This window comes from Poecilia latipinna, unplaced genomic scaffold, assembly GCF_001443285.1.
Source record: "Poecilia latipinna isolate Pla-1442-1.1 unplaced genomic scaffold, P_latipinna-1.0 Scaffold29, whole genome shotgun sequence".
NCBI classification, from domain to species: Eukaryota; Metazoa; Chordata; class Actinopteri; order Cyprinodontiformes; family Poeciliidae; genus Poecilia; species Poecilia latipinna.
The window spans coordinates 671,780-695,577 of record NW_015112645.1 but is presented as its reverse complement, the minus strand read 5'-3'; the positions used below and the strand labels follow the sequence as shown (position 1 = coordinate 695,577).

Genomic DNA, 23,798 nt, shown 5'->3' with positions numbered 1-23,798 from the left:
TCCTCCTCCTCCTCCTCCTCCTCCTCCTCCTCCTCCTCCTCCTCCTCCTCATTTGCACACAAATGTCATTTGTCTTCTGACTTTCGTTGCAGATAAATTGCTTCACTTCTTGTTTCTCTTCTTGATAAACTTTGTGTCAATACTCAGCTTCTGTTAGCGCTTTGACATTGTCCGTGTCCTTCTTGTGCGATTATCTTCTGTTTGCTGTACATCTCAATCTGTGTGCATTATGTCATGCACCGGCCTGACTGAGTGTCCATGAGCAGTGGCAGCAGGATTGGAGCTGATGGATTTCTGTCAAAGTCACAACGCTCTTCTGTTTCTGCTCTGAAGCTGCACAGCTCAGGATTAACTGCAAGGATTGTTGACAGTTTTGCATAAAATACATGAAAAAGTGACATAAAATGAACTTGCTTCCAGATATTATTTTTGAAGGCATTTTCAAAGGTTGAACAAATCCTTGAAAAAATTAATCTATTTGTGAAACAATTAAACCTTAAAAATTCTCAAGGTGAAAAACTGAGAAGAAAATGATTAAAAATATAGATGTTTTAAATATGATTAATATAACTGCCATGTTTCTAGAAATCAAATTAAAAACTGTCAAGACATTCAGCAGAAAGAAAAATCAAAGGAAGTTAAACTGATGATTTGGGCCAGCAAAGATAATTCATATTTTCAAAACAAACCTGATTAACTTTTATACCTCAAAGTGACAGAAAACAACACATTTCTACTCAGTCGAAAAACTCCGTCCTACTGTGTTTGCAGCATTTAAAGTATCTGATGTGTTAAATAAATGTGCTAATAATAAATTTTTCCTGTGTTAAAACTAATTTTTCTGTCTATATAGAGATGAACATTTATGCGTGTTTTATCATCATTAAGCTTCAATAAAACAGTCAGAATAACAACTTATCAACAGTTTCATAAGATATTAAAGTTTGAAGAAGGTTTCCCGCTGGAATCCTATTTCTGTTTATTTTCCAGGACAAAATGGGAAAAAACCCATCAAAGTTTAAAAAATTAAATCCTATAAAATAATAATAAAAAGATTTTTCTGATATAAAAATAAACAAAAGTGAACATAATGTTGGTACACAATTTTAACTCTGGATCATTTTAGACATTTAGAGAAATATTGACACATTTTGGCAAAACTCTTTCTCAGCTCAACAACCATCAAAGCAAACTATAATATTTGGAAGATCATATTATGATGACATGTGGAATATGAGGTTTTTTGGGCTAAACCCTAAAAGTCTGGCTGACAGCAGTTCAAATGCCAAACCTGCTGTTTGTGTTAATTAAATGCTTTAATATGTTTTAATGTCAAACATTCTTTATTCTAATGCATTTATTAGATTTTAATTGATTAAATGTTACTGACAAACTGTAGAATCTTGTTGTTGAAGCTCCACTGGGATATAAGTTACAGATTTAGGTTCTACTTAAACAGAGACTTGATGTTAAAGTTTGTATTTATCGTCTGTATTTGGGTAAATTTCCACACAGTAGCAGAACATTTGGGTCAGAGCTGCTTCTGCTTGTTAGTGTCTTCATCACAAACCTGTGAAGAATTAAACCTCCTGTGTTTGTGGATGAGGCAGGTTGACAGCGGTAAAATAAATCCTAGTGTGTTGAAAGAACGGCTGCAGATCCAGATTTGACCCTTGCTGACCTGGAACCAGCATGTTTCTGTCGCTCTGGATGATGATGAGTTTGGCTTTCATTGTCTCACATCAACGCAGGAGCTGTTGGCCCAGCAGATTCTGCTGCAACTTCATTTAGGATTCACTTAATTTTTTTAAATATATTATATTTCATTTACCTGCGTGCAATGAAAGATAATCTGCTGCTCAAAGCTGCAAAAATTTCAGTTTGATTTAAAGTAAACAGAAACATTCATACTGTTAATAAATTTAAATTTAAGTCAGAAAAAAATGCATATAATAACAAACATGTGAAATAAATATATTCTGTACAAATTAAATCCTGCAATAATCCTCATCTGGATGAAGATTATATATTTTATTCTTGTTTTAACTTTTTAAATGTTGTTAAATATGGGTGTAGGATTTTTAACACCCTTGTTCATTTATTATTTACTTTTACAGCCAGAAAAACACATTTGTCTGTTATTTTTCATAACCTTGTGCAGCTTGTTATTGTATTTTTTTTACTATTATTTTTCTTGCTTTTCAGACAGGAAGTCTTGCTTATTTGCATCATGTGATTGCCATGAAAATATCACTGCAGAGTTTAAAACATGCATGTGAGAAATCAACAATAATGGTCAAAATGACGTCTTTGCCAAAATTTTGGACAAATGAAACTCTAAGATATGGATGGGACTCGATAGGTTATAAGATATAATGATTTAACCCATAAATAACATGATAAAAATGTTCTCATTTCAAAGAAATAATTTCATATTTCTTATAAATCGTACAGTGGACCACAAACACTTGAAGCCTCCTCTAAAACCAAATATACCTAAATATGAATTCATACACGCTGCAGAAGCCATCCTGGCTCTTTGGCAGCAGCTAACATCCATCCAGGCTGTAGTGTGTCGAGACACGCTGCACTTAAATGTTTCTGCTTCCCAAACTACATCTAATATATTTTAGATAAGTTTCATAAAAATATCTGTGAATAGATTAATCCACAAATACATGTATAGAAATTAAGGGGATTTTTTTGAACATCAGGTCTTGCCTGTGGTGCTGTTGATGTATTTCCATACTGAACAATGCATGTGCATTGGGATCCAGACTGAAGCTCACATTGTTCTACCAAAACAGGATTTTTATCCGCAACTTCATGATTTTAATTTACTTATTTTAACCTCTAACGTTGGTATTGCAGTTTCCTGAGCTGCACTTTTTGGACTCTTTTAGATACAAGAACTTTAACCTTCGTACAGATACTCCAATAAAATCTCATCCAGCTTGTATTTCTTCTCCTTACTTTAGTGCTTAATTTCTATCAACATTCAGGAAAAGATGACCATCAGGCAGACGCTCAGAACAACCTGATTTCTGCCTGATCTGTACCAAACTCATTCCTCCACCTCCTCTGTGTGGCTCCTGGTGAAGGAAATTTAATTTCCTGGCTGGCGGCTCCTGTTGTTTGGCGACACTGGGTGGCTGGTCATACCGGACCTCCTCTGGCATTCCAGGAGTGATGAGAGAAATGTAGAAAGAGATGCTGGAAAGGTCATGTTGGAACAGTGTGAAAATGGGAGCTGAGGGTTATTGTGGTTAGACGCCCTTCATCCATTCGTCCATCACGCCCTGATGAGTTGGGCCAGACTCTGGATCCAACTCTGATTTATCTCTGCTGACTGTTGCTTCTGTCTTGCTGTGACGCTAAATAATTTCTTTCCCTCTTTCTCTCCTCTTCTGCTCCTCCTTCTCTTTGTCTGCAGTGTGGATGTACGGCTTTACAGACAGCCCGAGGAAAGAGGCCTCAGGTAGCCTTGTGTGTGTGTCTTTGTCAACATGTTCAATATGCATGTGCTATGAGAGCTGCGCCACGTTTGTTTGTTCTTCTTCACACCTTGGCTCTCTCTGGACATCTGCTTTGCATGTCCCATCTGCTCAGAATCAGGCTCTCTGTCTTCCTGCATGCTGTTCTTCCATCCAGGAGAAACCTGCCTGGTGAGACAGCTGGATGTAGAGCCAGAGCCAGAACAAGGACTGCAGCAGGGATGCATGTAGCATACCAAGAGCTTTCAGTCCGTCGCTTTGTATTTGGTCGCTTCCCTTGACCTCATGCACGTCTATATGATTCTGTACAGGAAGTGAAAAGAAAAGCATTTCTCTTTCCTTGTGTTAGAGGGAGTTGTCAGCCACAGTCGGCTGCAAATATCTAAAATCAGCAAATACTTCAGACCCCCTCAAAACACTTAGATCTGCCTATTTCATCACTCCAAACAACAAATATAACTTAGTATTAGTAATGGGACTCTGTTATAATGTTTAATCAAGTTAATTGTAGGGACTTAAATTAGTTGGAATTAATCACATTTTAATCAGAAACATTATACTGACAAAATAAGCAACATTTTCAATTCAAAAACCCCTTTTGCTGCTTAATTATTGAAAAATTAGACATTTAAGCTCTACAATAAATATGTTTATTGTCTTCAATCTGTTATTTAGTTTATTCAGTCATCAGATTTGTGCAAAGTGTTATTCTGTCCATTTGACTTTCCAGTGTTTCAGAAACCTCTGATCATTCATGGAGCTTCTGTATAAATGTGGCCTGTGGACGCCGACATTAGCATTAGCTGCTACATGTTTAGCATTGAGATGCTATTTTAGCTTCGCTGATAGGGTCAGAGCCGTGTGTGTCAGCTTTACGGGCATGATAGAAATGAACATGTCAAGATTTCTGCCTGGAACATTTCAGAAAAAAAAAACAAAAAAAAACACTGTAGGAAAGAAACTGCAAGTATCCGTGGATACTGAACCATGACTATTCAGGGATCCACTACTGTTCTTTGTTCTTGCCATCTGTGATCGTCTCCTACTGTTTTGTTGTTCTAATCTGCAAATTATCACAATACATTAGCGTGGTTCTATTTTGTCCTCGTAGAGACGTGGCTGAAGTCTCTTTTTGCAAATTCAATGACGCTAAATAAACATTTTAGCTTCTCTTCAGAAATGGTTCATTTTGAAGTAAAGCTTAATATAAATATAAAAAGCATTACTTGAGATACTGGCTTTGCTGTAATTATGTTTACATGAGCTGCAGTTAGAATATTTCTTTCCTGTTTTCCATGTTACAAAGCATGTTCATTGTGCCACCCTCCCCTTTTATATGTTGAAACCGTGAAAATATGTATTACTTGGACTAGTCCCCTGCCCTGGTAGTGAGTCCTCCTGTCTGTCCATGCTCGCCCTGCTCTGCTCCGACTCTCTGCAGATGAAGATATTTACTGCAGCCAGGCTGTGTGTGTCCTCATCTGCACACGAGTTAACAGAAGGTTGGAAAACTCCAAGTAGTTCATGCTTAATGTTGCTTATTCCAGATATGTCCTGATCATTAAAGCCTGCTGGCATGCATTATTCAGAGTGAAGCTTGTAGTGGAATATTGTTGGGAATCTAAGCTACCCAACAACAACAAACTTTCATTTCAAGGCTCTAATTAAAGTAATTATTTACAGCTTGGCAGAAACCTTTGCATGCGCCTGTAAATTTACCAAAACGCGGAATGTTAGAAGATTTTATGGTTCATGTAAGTTCTAAAAAAGGCATTTTTTTATTATTACTGTAACATACAGCATGTAAACAGTTGGATATGTGCTTTGTTTTATCCTCAGGCTTTAACTTAATTTCCACCAGCTTCACCGCCTGATCTTTACTTCATCATTTATGTTAAAATTTTTAAAGAAAACAGGGAAACTCTCAGCCTCACCCAGTGGGGAAGTAAAGTTATGGGCTGTTCTTATTCCCTGCCAGCTCACTTGACATTTAGAGATGCTTAATTATATTTTAAAGCACTGTGCATGGAGCTTTTATGTGATTCATCCACTTTCCCAGGCCTACTTTGCTCCAATCTGGTCTTTTATTCAAACACTGAACAATAAAGAATTATTGCTTACTGCTCTGTAATATTTTCTGAACACTTTCGAAAATAAAGAAATCATTTCCAGACAAAAAGCAAATGTTAAAATCCCTTGGAAATGATTGTTTATCACCATGAACTGCCTGAAAGTCATTTCCTGCTGACTGGTCGGATTTGTTTGAGCTTGAGTTGAGATGAAAAAAACTGAACCAAAAAAATTAAAAAAAAACTAAGAATATAGTGTCAGCTATGCATTTATCTACTTGGTAATAAAATTGCAAAAAACAAACAAACTAAATAAAGTAATCGGTTATTAAAGTTCCATAAATTTCCTCTGGAATTTTTTTTGAAAAATTCAGCCTTCAAATTAAGAAAAGTTCTGCAGAAGGAAAAAGTTAAATTAAGAAAAATATTTATTTTTAATATGTAATAAAATCACCAAAGCTAAAATTGTTAATAGCACTAAAAATTCATTTAAATAAATATAAATGAAGCATTTTTTTATACTTCACATTTTTAAATTCTGTGCCCAGGAACATCTGATTAGTAATTCATGAGTTTCTGGTTCCCCGGGGGATGAATATGACATGACGCGGGTCCATTTCCTGCCATTAGGTGGATGAGCTGGATGGTAAAAACGCTCTCTGCAGCAAAGTGTGGCGTCTTGGAGTCACAGATTCTCCTAAATCTGTTCATCTGCCCGTTTGGCATGTCAGGAACAAAGGGAAAAGCCGTTTCTGTCCTGGATCTCAACTGGAGCTGTGTGCATTGATGACATTCAGGTTTTTCTTGACTTGCGCTCCAAGTGCGTCTGGCAGGAATAAAAAGATAGATATGTGGAAAAGCCCCTCATACTCACTGTTAAGAACAGTGGAGGTTCTGTGATGCTGTGGGCTTGTTTTTTATTCCAAAGATCCTGAAAACCTTGTTGGAGGGCACTAAACTGAAATGAAGTCATGATTTCAGCAGGATAACGATCCAAAATATATCTTAACACAGAAACAGAAAGATCAACCTTCTTCCAAGGCCTGACTCCAACAGAAACCCTGAGCAGAGCAGCAGGGAGGGTAAAACGAAACCCCTCCCAGCTGAAGAACAGAAGAACGGTCACATGTTACCACTGTTTATGCTCAAACTCTATGAAATGTGGTAGAAAATATTAAGAGCAGTCTCCTTCATCAGTCTTCTGCTTTAGTTTTGGTTCACCAAGTTTGAAAACCTTTCCTGACTCCTCAGTCATGTGTAGCATAGTCTGGAATGCCATGAGCTGATGATAACTGAGTTAATGAATGAAATATGACTGTAACGACCCAGACAAGTGATCTGCAAATCCAACTGAGCACAGAGTTCTATACAGGGTTTTATTAGAAATCTGCAGCTGGTAAGAGTCTGGAAATCTCCACTGAAAATACATAGACTCAAACGAGAAGGAACTCGAGATTGATGAGCGATCCGTAATCCGAGAGGAGCTCCACCAAGGGCTTGTTAGTGTGCAGATCCGAACGAATGAGATCAATTTAGCAACTGAAAAACTCCTCTTGTGTCTTCCTGCACACTGAAGTGCTGAAAACACTCAGGAGGAAAATCAGGAAGCGGCGGGCAAGGCAGGTGACGTCACAAGACGCTGCTGAGAGTCGGAGTCCCAGATTGATCAGATTCAAAACACAAATTTGAGTTTACGGTTGGAGACAAACACCATAAGGGTGACGGTCAATAGCCTGTACTGGGTTTCAAATATTCATTTTAAATTAATATTTTCCATCCCTTAAACTTTATAGCCTTAAAGTTTAATGAGCAACTTTGGCAGTTTGAGTTTGAACATATAAAATAACAGTAGAAAACAACTTAAACGCTGCGGCATTAGAGAGAAGGAAATTGGAAAACAAAGTGTCCAAGCTCCATCTAAACACTCTCCCTTTTGGTTTCACACAAACATGGACCCAGCCTCCTTTTCCCCGGGTCTCTCTGCCTTTCCCTGGTCCACTCATATGTTTCTATTTAAGGCCAGCAGTGCTGACTGCTATGATTGGTGTGTTCACCTCCCCCCGTCCCCCTCAGACTGCCTGTCCAACGGCTGGCTCCCAGAGGCGGTGGAGGGGAGGCTTTTCCTCTCAACCACTGTTGATTTTCCACAGGGAAACTTCACCGTTCTTCCACTCATTCGCTCCCCCTCTTCTTCCGCTCCTCTGTTTCTTATCCTTTTCCTTTTGGATTTGCCGGTTTGCTTCACTTATGGATCTTCTGTAGGTGGAAGATGAAGATTCTGCAAACATTTCTCTTTCCGTCCCTGTTTTGGGTCTGACTGCTTCCGATGCTGCTCAGTTGTTGTCTCTGGAACAGCTGTATGGCCAGACGTTTGGGACGATGCAGCCGATTTAGGAGGTTGTTTTCCGATTGGACTGGGCGGCGTAGCGGCGGGGAGTTGGGGTCGGCTGATGGCCACACACCGGGTGCCCGGCAGGGGCGGCGGTGGGGGTTTAGGGTGCAGCGGGCATTCGCGGGGCGCCACGGCCGGCAGGTGGCTGACAGCCTGTTTCTTCCCCTCAGGGATTGACAGCTCAGAGCCCATGGTGCTGGAGCAGTACGTGGCCGTGGCCAACTACGAGAGGCAGGAGAACTCTGAGATCAACCTCAAGGCTGGCGAGACGGTGGATGTGATCGAGAAGAGTGAAAGTGGTGAGTCCATCTGTGTTTTCCTTAAATCTCAATACCTCTAACCATCAGAACTCTGCCTATCAACTGTTTTCATGGTTATAAATTAGTTTTAAAGATGAACGCTGTCTGAGACTTGATGTTTCTTCCTGTTAAACATAGAAGCATAAACGCTCATATGAAATTATGCACACTCAGCACCTTCCCAGCCTCTGCTTTTCCTCTCTGCTTTGTTTGGAGGAACCTCATATTCAGCCTCTCTTCTGCTTCTCTCTCTCTCAACCTCCTGGCTGCGGGGGCTCGGCTCCACCAGGGGGCGCTGTTGGCTGGCTCAGGTCTATAAGTATGGAGGAAAGACGTGTGAAAGGGGGAAGGCTTTTAAAGTTAATGAGAAGTGCATGTCATATTAGCAATTAGCCTGATTATCATCAATGCTTAATGTGAACTGCGGTTTCTTTGCTTTACTTAGAGAATCTGCATCTACATCTCCTGTGATGTTACCAAAGAACTGGCAACATTAACCTGATCCAGTTTGCTTTATGAAAGCTGAAATATAGCAAATCAAGTTTACTGTAAAAGTATCAGCCTTCCTGTTATCTGTTAAAGTTGGCTCTGGGTCAGTTCGCCTTTTCGTTAGCTGGATGAAACTTCCTCATAGGACGAGAACGTTCACATTTATCCACAGTATTCTTTTAAATTCCTTGTTGCCAATTTTGAACTTCCTGTAATTTTGTTTGCATTGTTGCTGATTAAGCTAGCTTTGGGTCTTTTTCCTTTAATAACAGCTTCCACTCTGAAACCTTGTGCTTTGTGTAAGCGCTAACGGGACAGGTTTTGGTGTAATGCATTAACTGACCACTAAAAGATCCAATTTTTGAGACTTGTTACTCAAACTGGTCCAGCTGAACTGAAAATATTCTGATTCTGATCTGCAGATGATTTTTTGATGCATGAAGGACTTTTGATCAGATTCTTAAGGATGTAACTGAAATGACTCTTGCCTGTTACGATGTCACCAGAGGTACATGACTGTTGAAACTTGTTCTAGGAAGATCTTAACTTGATTAAATAACAGTTGAAAGCAAAATAGTAAAGTACCTAAAAAATTGGCCCTGCCATGTATTTCTCTTCAAAAGTATTTGAAGTGAGTATTACAGGAAGGTTTGTCTGTCAACTTTAAGATGTGTTACAGGAAATGATCTGCTGCAGTGTGACCTCAGGATAAACATGTTTATGACTGTTTGAAGAATCAAATGTTAACTCTAAAGCACTTCAGGAGTATGAGGTGCATCACAAGGAATTTTCCTCTGTGATTCCACTTCCTCATTTCCAGACCTGACCGCATCTGTTCACCAGTCCCGTCTGAAAGCTGTCCACGTTTATCAGAGCTCTTAGAGCAACCAGAGCAACTCCTGGTTGCCTGGAAGTCTTTTCCAAAAACTGAATTTGTGTGTGTGTTGTCGTCATCTTCTGGGCCAAAGAAGTGGAGCAACGGCATGATGACATCACTAGGAGGCTGTGCCAAGACAAACACTTCTGAAATCTTGTAAAATATCCCACGACCACCTTCCTGCATGCAGGACTTTGCTGCAGCCTTTGGGACTGTGCAGGTTGACTTTCTGACATCTTGACACTCTGGCTCTTAATTATGTTGTATTTTCTCTTAACATCCTTGCCACAAAGAGTCAGAGAAATACCATTCTGCCTTTTAATCCTCTCCAGGACATTCTGCAGGTCGGATCTATTTTTTCCTTGACACATCTTGAAAGCAGATGTTGCATTGCTTCCATATGTTATTATTTATTCCGGTTGTTGTTCTCTCATGCAGATTTGATTTAATATAAAAATAGGTTAACTTAATGGATTGTTGGTGTTTTTTCTGCCTGTATGAGACATTATTGGTTCTGCCAATTGGGATTAAGCTCCTGTTGGGAAAATAAAGTGAAAAAGTAAAGAGTAGTTCACTTCCACCTTGTAAAGGGGGATATAATAGGCACTAAAGATCATTATGAATGAATGGAGAAGACTCATGTTTGCTGGAATCGCTCTTTAGGGGATGTTTTCCAAATAACTCCTAGTTTTTTCCAAAGGTTTCCACCTCTTAGTGTCTGGACAGACAACTGGAGAAAATCTATCTGCATATGTGACCAGTTAAATATGATTAAAGGAAGGCAGTGACGTTCCAGAGATGATAATCAGCGGGCAGTTTGGTTCATCCGGACTTCATTATGATGAAAGTTTTTAACATCTAAAGTTGTTTGTTTTAGTTACTACCATTGAAACAGTTTAAATCTAGAAGTCCGCTTGTTTTATGAAACGGGTTAGTGAGTTTCATAGTCCATAAAGTGCATATTTATATTTTCAGCTGGGTCAGTTTTATACCCTGTTACTTTCCAAAATAATTCACTGCAGCTTAATAATGTTTGTTAAATGTTAGGTTTTATATTTTGGGTTAACGTAGACCTATGATGAATGATTCCAGGCAGGCTTTATTGGATGCATCTGTTGTGAAAATATTCACTTCAGTCACTGCAAACTTGACTCAGTCTTGGAGAAAAAGATCTCTGCTAAAGACGTTCTCCCTGTCAGTGTTGTTAACCACAATGATTTGTGAGTTTACAGTTCTGTTTGTTTATGTCATTCTGCAGCAAATGTAAGAAACCAACCCACTACTCAGGCCATGTGACAGAGCACAAAGTTTATGCAGGGAAAATACCGCGTCTTGTCCAACTTCATTATCCAAAACAAATGGATTATCCAGAAGTGACTCAATGCGAAAGTTTAACTCGCTGTCCAGCCAGAGGAGCAATTTCTCTGGAATATCTTGAAGCTTATTGCTCCGAAGTTCCACATCCACTTTGTCACACTTCTAAACAGATCTGACCGGTTTTATGTGGAGTTGTACCTCACACACACTGCACTGTGCTGCTGTGTTTCCAGATAAAACCAATCTTCTGTTTATGGAAAATGACAGCATTTCTGTTTCAGTCATAAACCGCCTGCATGGAAGACAGACATCCCTCAGTAACATGGCTGTGATTGTTGAGCTGGTAAAGTGCTGTTGCAGGCAGAGTTGGAGCCAAACGGTTTGGCATCGTTTCCCCACCACATCTTTCCCACAGCCCAGGGGATCTGGTGAGACTGGGAGCACTTATTTTCACCAGCTTTGTGGAGCCTTGACCTCAGTGTGGCAGATCCTCAAGTATGTTCATGAGGAAGCCATGAATACAGATTTTATGGTTTGTTAGAAACTGTGAACGAGACAGCCTTTACCTAATCTTTGCGTTATGTGCTACCTCGTAACATCCTCTTCCAACCTGAAATTGTCCATAAAGACTTTTATGTGCTATAGTTTCAGGTTAGGCTGCCCCCACCCTGGAAGAAAATGAAGAAAACCCAGAGAGTGAACGTTCAGCAAGGATTTAGACCTTGAACTAAAGATGTGGACTGAGTGTAGTTGTGTTTTTCCGTGATGGCAGCAGTCCTGCATGGTTGGCCTGTTTGTTGACAGGACTGGCCACTAAGATGGCCAGAATAGTGGGACAACATCTTTAAAAGAGTGAAGCTAGTTGTGACCATGAGCTGAGGTGTAATGTCCCCACCACGTTACTGCCTGTCTGCTTTTCATTTGAATGGAATAGGAAACTACAATGCCTCCTGTCAGTGGACTCAAGGACAGCTGCCCTGCATGTTTCAGTTATTTCCCTGGTTCAAGACATCTGAATCAAATGATGGGTCATCAGCAGAACCTTTGCAGAACTTTCTGACATGCCGTGGAGGTAATCAGACCAAAAGGGAAACCAGACTGCGGTCCATTTAAAGCAGGCCAAATGTGTCAGCTGTGAGTACACACTAAGGCTCATTGTCAGACGTAATGTGTAATTTGTTCAGAGGTTTGCAAGATGTTATTTGGTGGACATCAGGATGATAGCCTGTTATTAGGTTTGGAAAATAAGGGTTCTGTTTAGAAACTGGTGCTGTGTGTTCTCCAAGCTAATAAAAACCAGAGAAGCTGCTTTGTTCTGATCACTTTCGGACTTCAGATGGGTCCAACACACGGAGACTTCCTGGATTAGAAATGCACTTTCTCTGAGTGCTGGGAGCACTGCTTAGGTTGGTGGAACCGGATCCTGGCATTTTCCATTATGACAAGGTGTTTGTTTCAGTAGTTTCATTTACCATCAATAAGACAATTTTATTTATAGCCTAGAGCAGAGGCTGTACTTCATGAGCAGCAAAACCAGGTAAAGAAAAGAAGGGAAAACATGGTATCCATGTCCAAAACAATAAACAACTCCAAGGAGTGTTTTCCTGGAAAGAACAGAGACCCAAACTAAAACCCCTACATTTGGCGACTGGGCCTCAAAACTGATGAAAAAGTGTTTAAATAAAACCGTAAAGGAGCCTCACAGCAGCAGAAACTCCCACACAGCCTCTCCACTCGGAGCCTAAATTCAGCCGTTTAGCGTGACGCTCAGCCATCGCTGGTTAGTGAACCTTCCACCTCCAGCTATCAGCTTTCACTTGTTAGGGCGGCTCAGTGACAGACGTTTTATGAAAACTTAAATCAGGCAGCGTAAGCTTCAAACAGGGAAACAACACTTTCATCACGGAGTCCCAGCTTGGCTCTGAACCAACAAAGAGCCTCTGACTTCCTAGGGAGCAACAGAAAACGGTTTGCTGCTGCTCACACGTCCCATTTCATCCTCAAGACAAACTCTGAAGTTGTTGAAACTTTCACTTCCTGGAGCGGTCGAGTTTTTCTGCTTTCATTGAGAACAAAGGTGGTCTAATTTCTCCAGGAATGTGGACAGTTTAGAGAAATATTTCAACAAACTCATCATGCTTATATTGAAGCAGAAGATGTGTTTTAGGGCAGCTGGCAAGACTGGGATTCTTACTCAGAGTTTTGCTTGGAGCCAACCTTCTCCACCCTATTAACAAAACTCATACAAGTTTATAAATCTAACGGTGGAAATATCCTGCAGATCTAAAATAGAAAAAGGTATTTTCTAATGTTGTTAGCTCCTGCTAGTGGTTCTAGCTCTTGCTAATGTCGTTAGCTCCTGCTAATGGTGCTAGCTCCTGCTAATGTTGTTAGCTCCTGCTAGTGGTGCTAGCTCTGGTTAATACACCACAAGCCGCCCCCGTTTGTTTGTTTGTTTCCACAGATATCTCATGTTTAACGACATATGAAAATGTTGATGTTTATGTTTGTAGGTTTCAGATCGCTATAATTCACCCATGTCAAAAATATAATGAACATTTAGAACTTTTTAAGTAATTTTGAGCTTTTACATGTCTCAAACAATGACTTTAGGTTAATAGGAAACAGCACAACATATCTAGGCCAACATGTTCAAATAGTCATGGATCCCTTTGGATCTACAGAGGCTACTTGAAGAACCTTGGATTATATGAGTCACAACATTTATTTTCCATCAGGGCTTATTAAATTATTTTTGAACTGAATTAAATCTGCTTCAAAAAATGTTTTCACTCTAACTCTAAATGCTAACAGACGACTTTTGTGATGGAGACAGAAATGTGGATTTCTGGTTGGGATAAATGTTGACTGTCTGCTTCTGATCTGGAAATATAAAAGTCAAAGTCAGTTTAGGTGAGAGAAGCCTTTCTACACAATAATAAAATAACACTGTGGCTAATTTCACAGCTGGGTTTTGAGCAGCAGTGTTTGCCTCTATCTTCAGTTTATCCTTTGGCTCTTTTCCCTCCAGTTCGCTCTGTAAAGAAAAAAGATGAGCAGGCAGTTTAATGTGCTGCGCTGGAACGTTACTTGGCGTTCCAGCAGTCGCTGCTCTCCAGGGGATCTGGTCCTTATTAGAAGCCAAGAGGAAGTAAACACAGTGACAGTCACCTTACAAATGGCCCCATCCCTTCGAACATGGTGGCCGGTCTGACTGGAAAATACTGGAGGACTGAAAGGAGACGGTGCTGAGTAGTTTTTGGATTGGGAATCAGGATGGAAAACTACAGCTTTGAAGCTCCAGCCAAACATCTGCCCCCCCTACCACTGCTTTAATCTCCTTCCCTCTCCTGCTCACCTGTGTTGGTTTTTCTGTCCTCACCCAGTCGACAGAACCTGCCTCCGCCGACCCTCTCCCATGAGAACCGGGCCTGGCGGGCGGCGATAAGCCCTCTCCGCTCAGTTACTGCAGCACCGTGACCTCCACTTTCCCTCTGTGACTGGAAGCTGGCAATTATCGCCTGCCGAGACACAGTGTGGAGAGAAACTTCCAATTAGAGCTTTGTACCGCGAGAAACGCCAATTACAGTCCCCCCGCTGCCTCGTTCCTGAATGTCTGTGCTGTATGTGGGTGACAGTAGGTGTTGCTTCATAACGTCTTATGTATTTTGCTCATTAGTTGTTGAGCGCCTTACAAATTCCTCGGAACCATTCATGTCAGACAAACTAAATAGTTAGGGAAAAGAGCATGCCTACCCTTCCTATCTAGTTGAAGTGAAAAAAATGCTTCCAGTTTAGCACCTTGAAACACCGGGACAATAAAAAAAGACCTAACAAGAAACAAGCACTCGTGTTCTGGTTCTGCTGAATGGCACCAATTACAGCTCCGGCTGAAGCCACAAAGCTTTTCTTTGGGATTCCTGAGCCCGTGGACGTGAGAGGACCCCACCAACCATAACAAGGTGTGATCTCCTCAGCCTGTTTAAACAGCCTCCGCCCGGCGGCTCTGCAGCGGGACGTTTATTACCTGAACACCTTTTCTTTGTCTTGTTCATTTTTACAGCTGCGGCGGTGGCGGCTGGACCCGCCAGGTGTCGGCCCGAAAGGCTCGCTTTTTTCACAGCACCTCCAGATAGATTGGCATGTTGAATTTTCAGTGCTGTGGAAAAGTATTTCCCCTGTTACAACCTTCCTTTGTAAGACTTCCATGTTTCAGATCAGAGTCATTTTAAAGAGGGTATTATATAAAATTGGCTTTTTGAGCTTTATATGATGTTTTAATGTTACTCCCTCATCAGAAATATTCCTCATGTGTTGCCTGAATTTTTCATGCATGTTTGAGAAATCCCTGAATCTCCCCTAGCAACCGTTCAGGGATGCCTAAACACTTCCTCTCACAAAGCGCTGTTCCCTCTAGACTAGCAGCAGCAATTAGCAAACACCTGGTGGAACTGCTGAGCTCATAGTCCAAACTACTTCTCAGCCTGACGCTCCTAAGAAGATGGAAAAGCATCATGAAGGAGCATTGTTGAGATTAGGTGCTGAATGTTGAAAAGAGCAGGAGCTTCTTAAAGGGACAGAGACCAATTTCAAGGTCAAATTTCTTTTAAGTATTTTTGGTACACACAGCATTTTTGTAACAACTAAAGGTAACATAGTTACTTGATTATGGTATAAAATGGTTCTGTGTGCCTGGAGAATACACACTATAGACAGATAGAGCTGTGTGCTGTCTTCATGTGTGTGGACTAGTCTTCACACATGAGGACTAGTCCATTTTTCCCAGACCCGGTTGGCCTGCCGGTCTAATTTTCTTATGCTTTATTTCTAAAGCATAAGAAAAGGCAAACAGGAAGGTGATCAAAATTAAACTTTCAAAGCAGAACTCACAGATTTTCACAATAAGAGTTCACTTTTGTACCTTCTTTGTTAATTACAAAAGTTAGGTCAGACTTGAATGTAACTTCCTTGCTGTCCATCTCATTATTTTGTTCAATATTTTTTAAAGAGGATATACCAAAGATTAATCTTAATGTTATAAATGAAGTCGTGCAGCATGTGATTGTTTTCCATATGGATTATGATCTTGCTAATATTGCATGTCAGCAGTCCTTTGCAATCGTAGTTTTGCATAGATTAGCATTGTGATGTTTGTGACTTCATATATTCTGTAGCCTAAAGGACCGTCAGGTAGATAAGAAACAGGCATTATTTTTGCATTTTTACCCCTGAACAGTTTCTGAGACAAAAAGCCCAACTCAGTCCCGCTGCATGTGTGGGTCTCTGCATATGCTGAGCCAAGTTTTGCTTTGCTTTAATTGCCTCTGAGTAATTTTCCTCCATCTGGCTGCCAATCTTTGGTCCAGATCTCCTCCTACGGGACAGATTTTCTGTGAAAACTGTAATCTGTCAACAAGGCGCTCACACATGAGGACTAGTCCATTTTTCCCAGACCCGGGCCAACCGGTCCATCGGTCTGCCGGTCTCATGGTCCACCAGTCCACCGACCCATCGGTCCCCTGATCCACCAGTCCACTGGTCCACCGGTCTGCTGGTCCACCATTCGCCACGCTGCCAATCGGTGGCTGCGTTTCTGTCTTTCTTCTCACAGCTGCATGCTTGTGTTGTTCTCCCAACATACATCTGCCAACCATTCTGCCTTTGAGCAATCGGCGGCGGTGCTTCTGGTCCTCATTTATCTGCCTTTATCGAATCCACTTTCTCCAGAGCTGGATTTACAGGCGGCCTGGGTCCTGCCTGTATGTGTGTGTGTGTGTGTGTGTGTGTGTGCGTAATACAGAGGCTGTCTGGCAGCTTCTCTTTGTTTATTTGTATTTGTTAGCAGCCAGGTTCATTTGCATTCAGTTTCTATTTTTAGTTTTTAAGGAACACAAGAACAATATCTATCACATTAACTTTGTTTAAAACATCTGCAGTTTTACTGTAGCTGAGCAGCTTGTTGCGGTTTTATCTTTTCAACAGTTTGACGTGACTTAGCGTGTTTATCTCTGCAGTAGCCTGCGTTGGTCAGCTGAGATGAAGCAGCTGTGATGCTCAGACTTGCCAGGGTTGATGTTGTGCAGGGGCTTCGGTTCTCCGTCTGTGGGAGGAATAGATCGTTCTGCTTCTGACGCAGAGGAGGACGTGAAGAGCTCCAGCTCCTCCTTTTGTTTCTGCAGAACCTGCATATCTTTCTCACAGGTGGCTTCGATTCTTCATATTTTTCTGAAGCTGCATTGAATCGGCCTATAAAAGCCCTAATTTGTTTCATATGAACCAAGCAGCTTTCTCTGCCAGGCAGAGCTTTTATTGCCTGGAGTGTTTGGAAAAAAACTGTTTCACGGATGGAACCAGTAAGAGCCTGATTATGAAATCAAATTAAATAAATAAAAACATGTTAAAATAATTAACTGTACTACAACATTAATAAATGTTTCACAAAATGTTTTAGTAATTTATTTGTTAGACATTTTTTAAAATATGTTAATAAATCATTAAAATGGAGATGCAGATAACACATTGATTTTGATTAATTACATGGATTTGAATGCAATAAACACAAAGTAAAAAAAAACATTTCTATCATTCAGTTTGTAACTATGGTAACACAACAACCAAACTATGAAGATTATTATTTGCACTTTTACAAAGTAAAATTATTAGTTCCTTTATATTAAAAAGTTAAGCAATTTAAAATTGTTTAATTATCATGAAGCTGTGAAATAATATTCAATAGCATCTTATTCTCAATAGACAAATATTAAAATTCTTCATCACTGGTTTGTGTTAAAACTCCATCACATCTGGAGACCCTGAATGTCTGGGAGCCACAAGCAGCTAATTAATTCACCTGTGTGTGTAAAAACATTACTCAACATATTAACACGGAAAACTCATATGAATTGTTAAGCACAGTGGTGGAGGGTGATGATCTGGGCTTGTTTGCAGCTCTTGCAAGTCTTTCAACCATGAACTCTAACAGAGGACCAACAACTGGAGGCCCAAACTGGGTCATTAACAGAACTGTCATTCCTAATGAAGCAGCCAGAAAAGTGAAGGTGTCACAGAGGCCTCATCTTCAGATCTGTAGAATTTAAAATGTAAAAAGTTTCTGTAAATGAACAACATGTTCATTAAGATGTCATAAAGTAAAAACCTTAATATTCTGACCAAAGTCAGACACATAGTGCTGTCTCCTATGTGTCTTTCTTCTTCTGCTCTCATTATCATGGTAGTTACTATCATAGGTATTATGGATAGTTAGTTGGGCTTCAATAGGATGTCTGTTAAGGAACCACTCAGTGGTAATCCCCAACCCAGGGACTTTGTTGTTAATGAGGATTATCTAACTGTCAAAGCGTTGGAGGTAATTTCCTGTAAATTGATCCTGAAACCAGAAGAATCTGGAGCGTCTCTGCAGAAAGCTGCGGCGGCTGTGGGAAGCTGGATGAGCCTCTGCAGCTACTGTGCAGGTTCATCTGAAGGCCCTCGGGTTGAATTAAGCTCTGTTCGCTATGGACAGGAAGTCCAGGAACGATGGGATTTCAGTGGGATTTTAGGCGTGTGAAGGTCAGCTGTCACAGTCTGGGTGGTTTAGGCATCAAACTTCTCCACAAATACTTTTCCCAAGTCAAACTTTTATTAAGTGTTCCTCTATGGCTGATATAATTTGCTTTAACTCAGTTTCAGTTCATTTATACGACATAATTCACAGCAAAGTGAACATAAAACACTTTACAGCCCTTTTAACTTTCATCACAACCCTTTACTGACGTATTTTAGGATCAGAAGACAACTTTCAAAAACAATCTGATCGTAAAGAGTTAGTTCAGCCTTAATAACAGACGCATGGACTATTTTTCCTGCATTGTTTCAAAACAAGACATTTCTAATTTTGGCAATGTTGTGCAGGTTGAAGGAGGACGTCCTAGAAACCTGATTAATGTGGGACTTAGAGGACAAATGTTTTGTGTTTCAAAAACTCAGCTCATGATTGAACTTTTCTGACTGATGGATCCCAAACAGCAAATTACAAATTGATATTTATGAAACAAAAACTTCTTCTTTTAGTCAGCATTAGTTTTCATTCCCCATCATTCAGTCGGTGATAAAGTCATACTTTCCAAATCTTTCATAAATCCTGTCTGTTTTGCCTGATGTGTTTTTGGGTGATAATAAAACGGAGCATGAGTTGCTGATTCACTCTCAGCCAACACTCCTGTGACCAACTGTTGGATTCTCTGTTTGACATCCATGGCTTTCATGTTGTCACTTTTGCTGTGCTAACACATTCATTCACTGTTTCTCAAAGAAAGTCAGAGCAGATGGTTGTCAGATAAAACCATCGTGAGAGAAATCCAGGATCCATGCAGTAAACATACGGCTCACGATGAGGAGTTACCAAAAGCCGTGGATTCAGTGGAGCTCCAGGATATTTCCTCAAGTCGCTGTAATCTCTGCACAGACAGAAGCGCTGTGGTGTGCATATAATTCAGCTCCCGCCTCAGACAGAATCAGCCATCATGTCAGACTGCATGGCAGAAATTGGGAGAATGCATCACACGCTGGGCTGCAGCCAGACGCTGCAGAAGCAAACTAATGGAGCCTCATGTCGTCCTCCAGGACTGATGGCTGCGGCTTCCAGCTCCACCCAGAGGATCTGATGACAGCCCTTCATGTGAACACGTTTCTGGTTCAATCATGAGCTGACTGATCTAAATGAAGATCTTTTTTGGTTCTTTTGCTTTTTAATGATGTCAGGGAATTAAGGAACTGGTTAAAATTTAGGGTTAATTGTGCAAATTGTAAGTCATTTGCATATGTTTTGCATGTTCAACTTTATATCAAATGAATACTTTAGATTACAAAAATAGTATATAAATGATTACATTAGGTATATATTATATTACAATGTTGTTTTATCATGAAACAGAAACTAATCACTGAGCGCCTCGAACAGCTGAATTATTTCATGTTCCTGCTGGAATTACGCATAACAAGTTGTGACAGCTGATGTTATAAGCTAAATATTTGCTCATTGGATGGACTACACAACTAATTCAACATCACATCTAAAACTATGAATTTCTTTGAGTTTGTGACATTTTTTGCAGTTGTAGGGTAAAATCTTTCTGCTTTATGTGGATGAACATTTGATCCTTTTCTTCATCAGCAGCTGCTCATCTAATGGAGCTTATTTTGCTGTTTGGCAGCAGGTTGTGTCACGGCTTCACTTCGTCATTGTTGCTGGTGCATCAGCTCAGTGACATCAGAGAGAACAGTTTGTTTCCGAACGCTTTGGCAACATGGCAGCATCATGACATGACCCCGCCGTCCCGCTCCAGGGTGAGCCCCCTGGGTGTGGCGTCAGGATCTGCATGGGTCAGAGGAGACCATGACCATGACTGATGCTAGGATGGAGCATGGAAAAAGTCTGGATGGGTGTAACTGGGTGTCAGTCTGGCAGCTGCCAACCTGGTTATGATTTTATTCCTGATTAAAATCACTGCAGAGCCTCTAAAACTGACATTAAAAAGTCTCAGCTACCATGTTTTGTGAATACTGCAGGGTGTATTCAGTCTGAGTGTTTTTAAATCTCTGCTGACTTGTGTCTCACTTCAGCTTCGTGTTCTCTGCAGTGTTTTTCAGAATCTGGTTTCGTAATGAAAAGATGTTTCTAAGTGGGTGAAACCTCCATCTGTCATGAGTTCTCTAAAGCTCTTTATCACACTGGAGTTTGGAAAGCCAAAATGTTTCATGCAGTTTTTACCTTCAGGAAACTTCTGGGCTTGAAGTAATGAGCTGCAGTGCCTTGAAAAGTATGCACACCTCTTCAACTATTTCACCTTTTTTACATGGCAACACAGGAATGTCAAAAGTAAACATGATCAATCACTGTTTACAATAAAAATCTTAAAAAATGGCAAGAATCTGTTCTTAACCCCTTTCACTTTGGTAACCTCCAGTAAAAAACAGTCAGAAGTCACCAAGTTGGTAAATAAGAGTAACATGAAACCAGAAAGATGGCACCACCCTGAACGTTTCTGCTGAAGTTCAGCAGGAACAAGACGGTTGGTCAGAGTTGGACCAAATCAGGACAGACCTGGCAGAAACCTGCAGAAGATGTGAAGCTGGGGTGGAGGTTCACCTTCCAGCAGGACAATGATCCTAATACAGCACATTCAGAATGGCTTAGTCAAAGTCAAGACCTAAATCCAGCTGAGGATCTGGTGCAAGACTTGAAAATTTATGTTTACAGAGGCTCTCCATTCAGACTAAATGGGCTTAAGCCTTTTTACCCAAAAGACTGCACAAAACTTTCATCTTGTTTGTGTGAAAGGAGCCGTACCCCAAAAGACTTGTAACTGTAATTGATGGGACATTTCAAGTTGAAGCGGGACAGAATGGGAAACACATCGAGGGTTCTGGACAGTTTTCCCAGCCACTGTACTGCAGAAAGCGCTTTAGAAATGAAGAGTAATTATTGTTTGGTGTAAATCAAAATGATGTTGTAAAAATGGGATGTTGGTGTGTGTGCCTCAGGTTGGTGGTTCGTCAGCACGTCGGAGCAGCAGGGCTGGGTCCCAGCCACATACCTGGACTCCCAGAATGGAACCAGAGACGATTCGGATCTGGCCACCTCCAGGACCGGAGAAGGTTTGTTCACAGAAACATTATTACAGTCATAAAACACAAAAACACATAAAAGTCAGTGTGGCTGACTCGCTGTGGGAGAAATGTCTGCAGGGCAGAAGCAGAGATTTCTCAATCGTGATGTTTTTGCTGTGTTTGTTTTCCACATATAAATCTCAGCCTGAGAACCGTCTTTAAAAGTTAATCTTAAACACACCTCCAGTCACACATTCGGAGCCTTTGAGGCCACAGTCGCAGTATTATGGTGAAACTATACCAGACAGCTGCCAAAGTGGGCTGCAGTACTTTGGCACCACAGAAAATTCCTTCCTGTTCCCCCAGGATCCTGCAGCTCTCTGCAGGAACCTCGTTGTGTTGTGACCCTTTTCTCCCAAATGTTTAGTCTGAATGCTGGGATGAAGTATTTCACCACTGTGTCACAACACCCCCCAGTTGGGACTTTCAGAGAGAGGGAACTTTACTGAGATATATAACATGCAAACACACAAATATGCAAACATGTCTGCTGCTGAAATCTTAATAAAGCTTTTCTGTATTTGAACAGTTTATTTCTCAATGAAACCTGGATGGTGCAATAGTTTAATAAGGCATTTGCTGCCTTTGGATTATCTAACACACCTTTTCTCTGTCACTACGTGCTTCTGAAGATTGTGCAAAGCCTCCCTTACATTAGCTCCTCTCTTCTTCTCTTTGAATCCCAACTCATTATTCACTAGAGTAAAATTTGAATTTGGAGTAGTTGGACACTTTTAAACTAACTTTGTCTTTGAGGAAGCTTTAGCCAGGTAAATGTGATACCTGTTTGTCTTCAGCTGTGTTTTCTTAGAGAATGGTTGTGCTGCTGTCAGAGTCTAACAGCTGCTGGGAGGAAGGATCTCCTATAACGCTCCTTTGTGCATTTAGGATGCAGCCGTCTGTCAGTGTAGAAAGGTTTTTAACTTCAGAAAACCCTGTTTCAGTTTTATGAATTATATCCAGCGGGCCCTCGGCTCCAGAGGCCCAGGATAAACTTCACCAGGGAGGCTTAGGAGTGTTACTCCCCTGTAGTTGGAGCACACCCTGCTGCCCCCCTTTTGTCTCTCTATCCAGGGAAACTGGTCTTTTTTGAGCTTTGTATTTACATTTATTTATAGCTGTACTTTGGATCCAAGTTCCAGTAATAATCTGATTGACAGAAAAGATGAAAATGGAAGTTGAAAGTTGATGCAAAGCCTCATCAAAGCTGCTGCTATCAGATCCTAGAATGACGTTGAGCTGAATCGATACTCTGCTCCGTCTTATCCCGGCAGTGCCTCCATTCGTGCTGCTCCTCTGTTTGCACACATCGTCACTTCTCATTTCTGATCTTCCTCCCTCACATTACCGTTGCCCCTTACATCATATTATCTCCATGCGGTCCATAACCTAATTCTGCTGACGGCCCGGCTCACTGGAGAGAAACCGACAGGCACAGCTCCACTAAAATTACCTCGAAATAACATTTCCTCTCTGTGCCTGAGCTGATATTTCAATTAGGAGGTCAACAGGAGCAAGGTGGAGCTCAGCAGGATGCTGCTGAGTCAGAGAGGGACCAGAAGAGAGAGGAGATGACAAGAACCAGAGACAGACAAAAGGAGAAGAGGGACAGTGAGAAAGAGGAACATTTGGGAGATAAGAGAGGGCAGAAGACGAGACGCTGAGAGACAAAGAAGGAATTAGATTTCCACAGCACAAAGACAGAGAAAAGACGAGTTTTCTCTGCCTGCTCTTCTTTTCACTGATGTTTGCTCTCCATATGCCCTCAGATTAATCACTTCATAACTTCTGATGGATCATACAGGCTCTGAACTAAAGGATTGTGAGAAAGTTCAGGAGTTCATGGCTCAGTTAGTTAGAAGTACCACTTAATTAATTGTCATTAATTAATGACATTTCAACTCAATGTGTCTGAGTTGAAATGTGGATGGATCAGTAAATCTGGAGATTTTAGCTCTGCTACTTATTTCCCCTTCAAGCTGCTGCATTGCTGCAGAAGACAAACACCCGATGTAACTTCGTCTCTTAGTTCATCATCCAGCCTCCTCTCAGGAACAAAAGGCTTATTTGAAGTCTGAGAAACAGATTGGACTGGTTTGAATTTGCCTCATCCAGGTGAGGTCCAGGGTTTCAATGAGGCACTACCAAGTCACCTCTCTTGGTAAATTGACCTCAGAGAGTCAGACTGGAAGC

General features: G+C 40.9%; 1 protein-coding gene and 1 long non-coding RNA gene across 9 annotated transcripts in view; both read left to right on the top strand.

Annotated features, from left to right (window-relative positions):
- Window positions 1–23,798, top strand: part of sh3pxd2aa (SH3 and PX domains 2Aa) — a 104,004-nt gene that overhangs the window by 66,033 nt on the left and 14,173 nt on the right. For 5 of the 8 annotated variants that reach the window (XM_015039764.1, XM_015039801.1, XM_015039782.1 and 2 more), the window contains 3 exons: window positions 3,434–3,478; window positions 8,126–8,254; window positions 21,480–21,593. In XM_015039764.1, coding sequence (XP_014895250.1) covers window positions 3,434–3,478; window positions 8,126–8,254; window positions 21,480–21,593 — 288 coding nt within the window. The remainder of the gene's footprint in view (window positions 1–3,433; window positions 3,479–8,125; window positions 8,255–21,479; window positions 21,594–23,798) is intronic. The other 3 variants (XM_015039792.1, XM_015039773.1, XM_015039769.1) reach the window with 1 other exon arrangement.
- LOC106951999 (uncharacterized) lies at window positions 19,364–20,483 on the top strand. The gene is made up of 2 exons (XR_001425905.1): window positions 19,364–19,614; window positions 20,150–20,483. It is a non-coding gene; the product is annotated as an uncharacterized LOC106951999 (long non-coding RNA).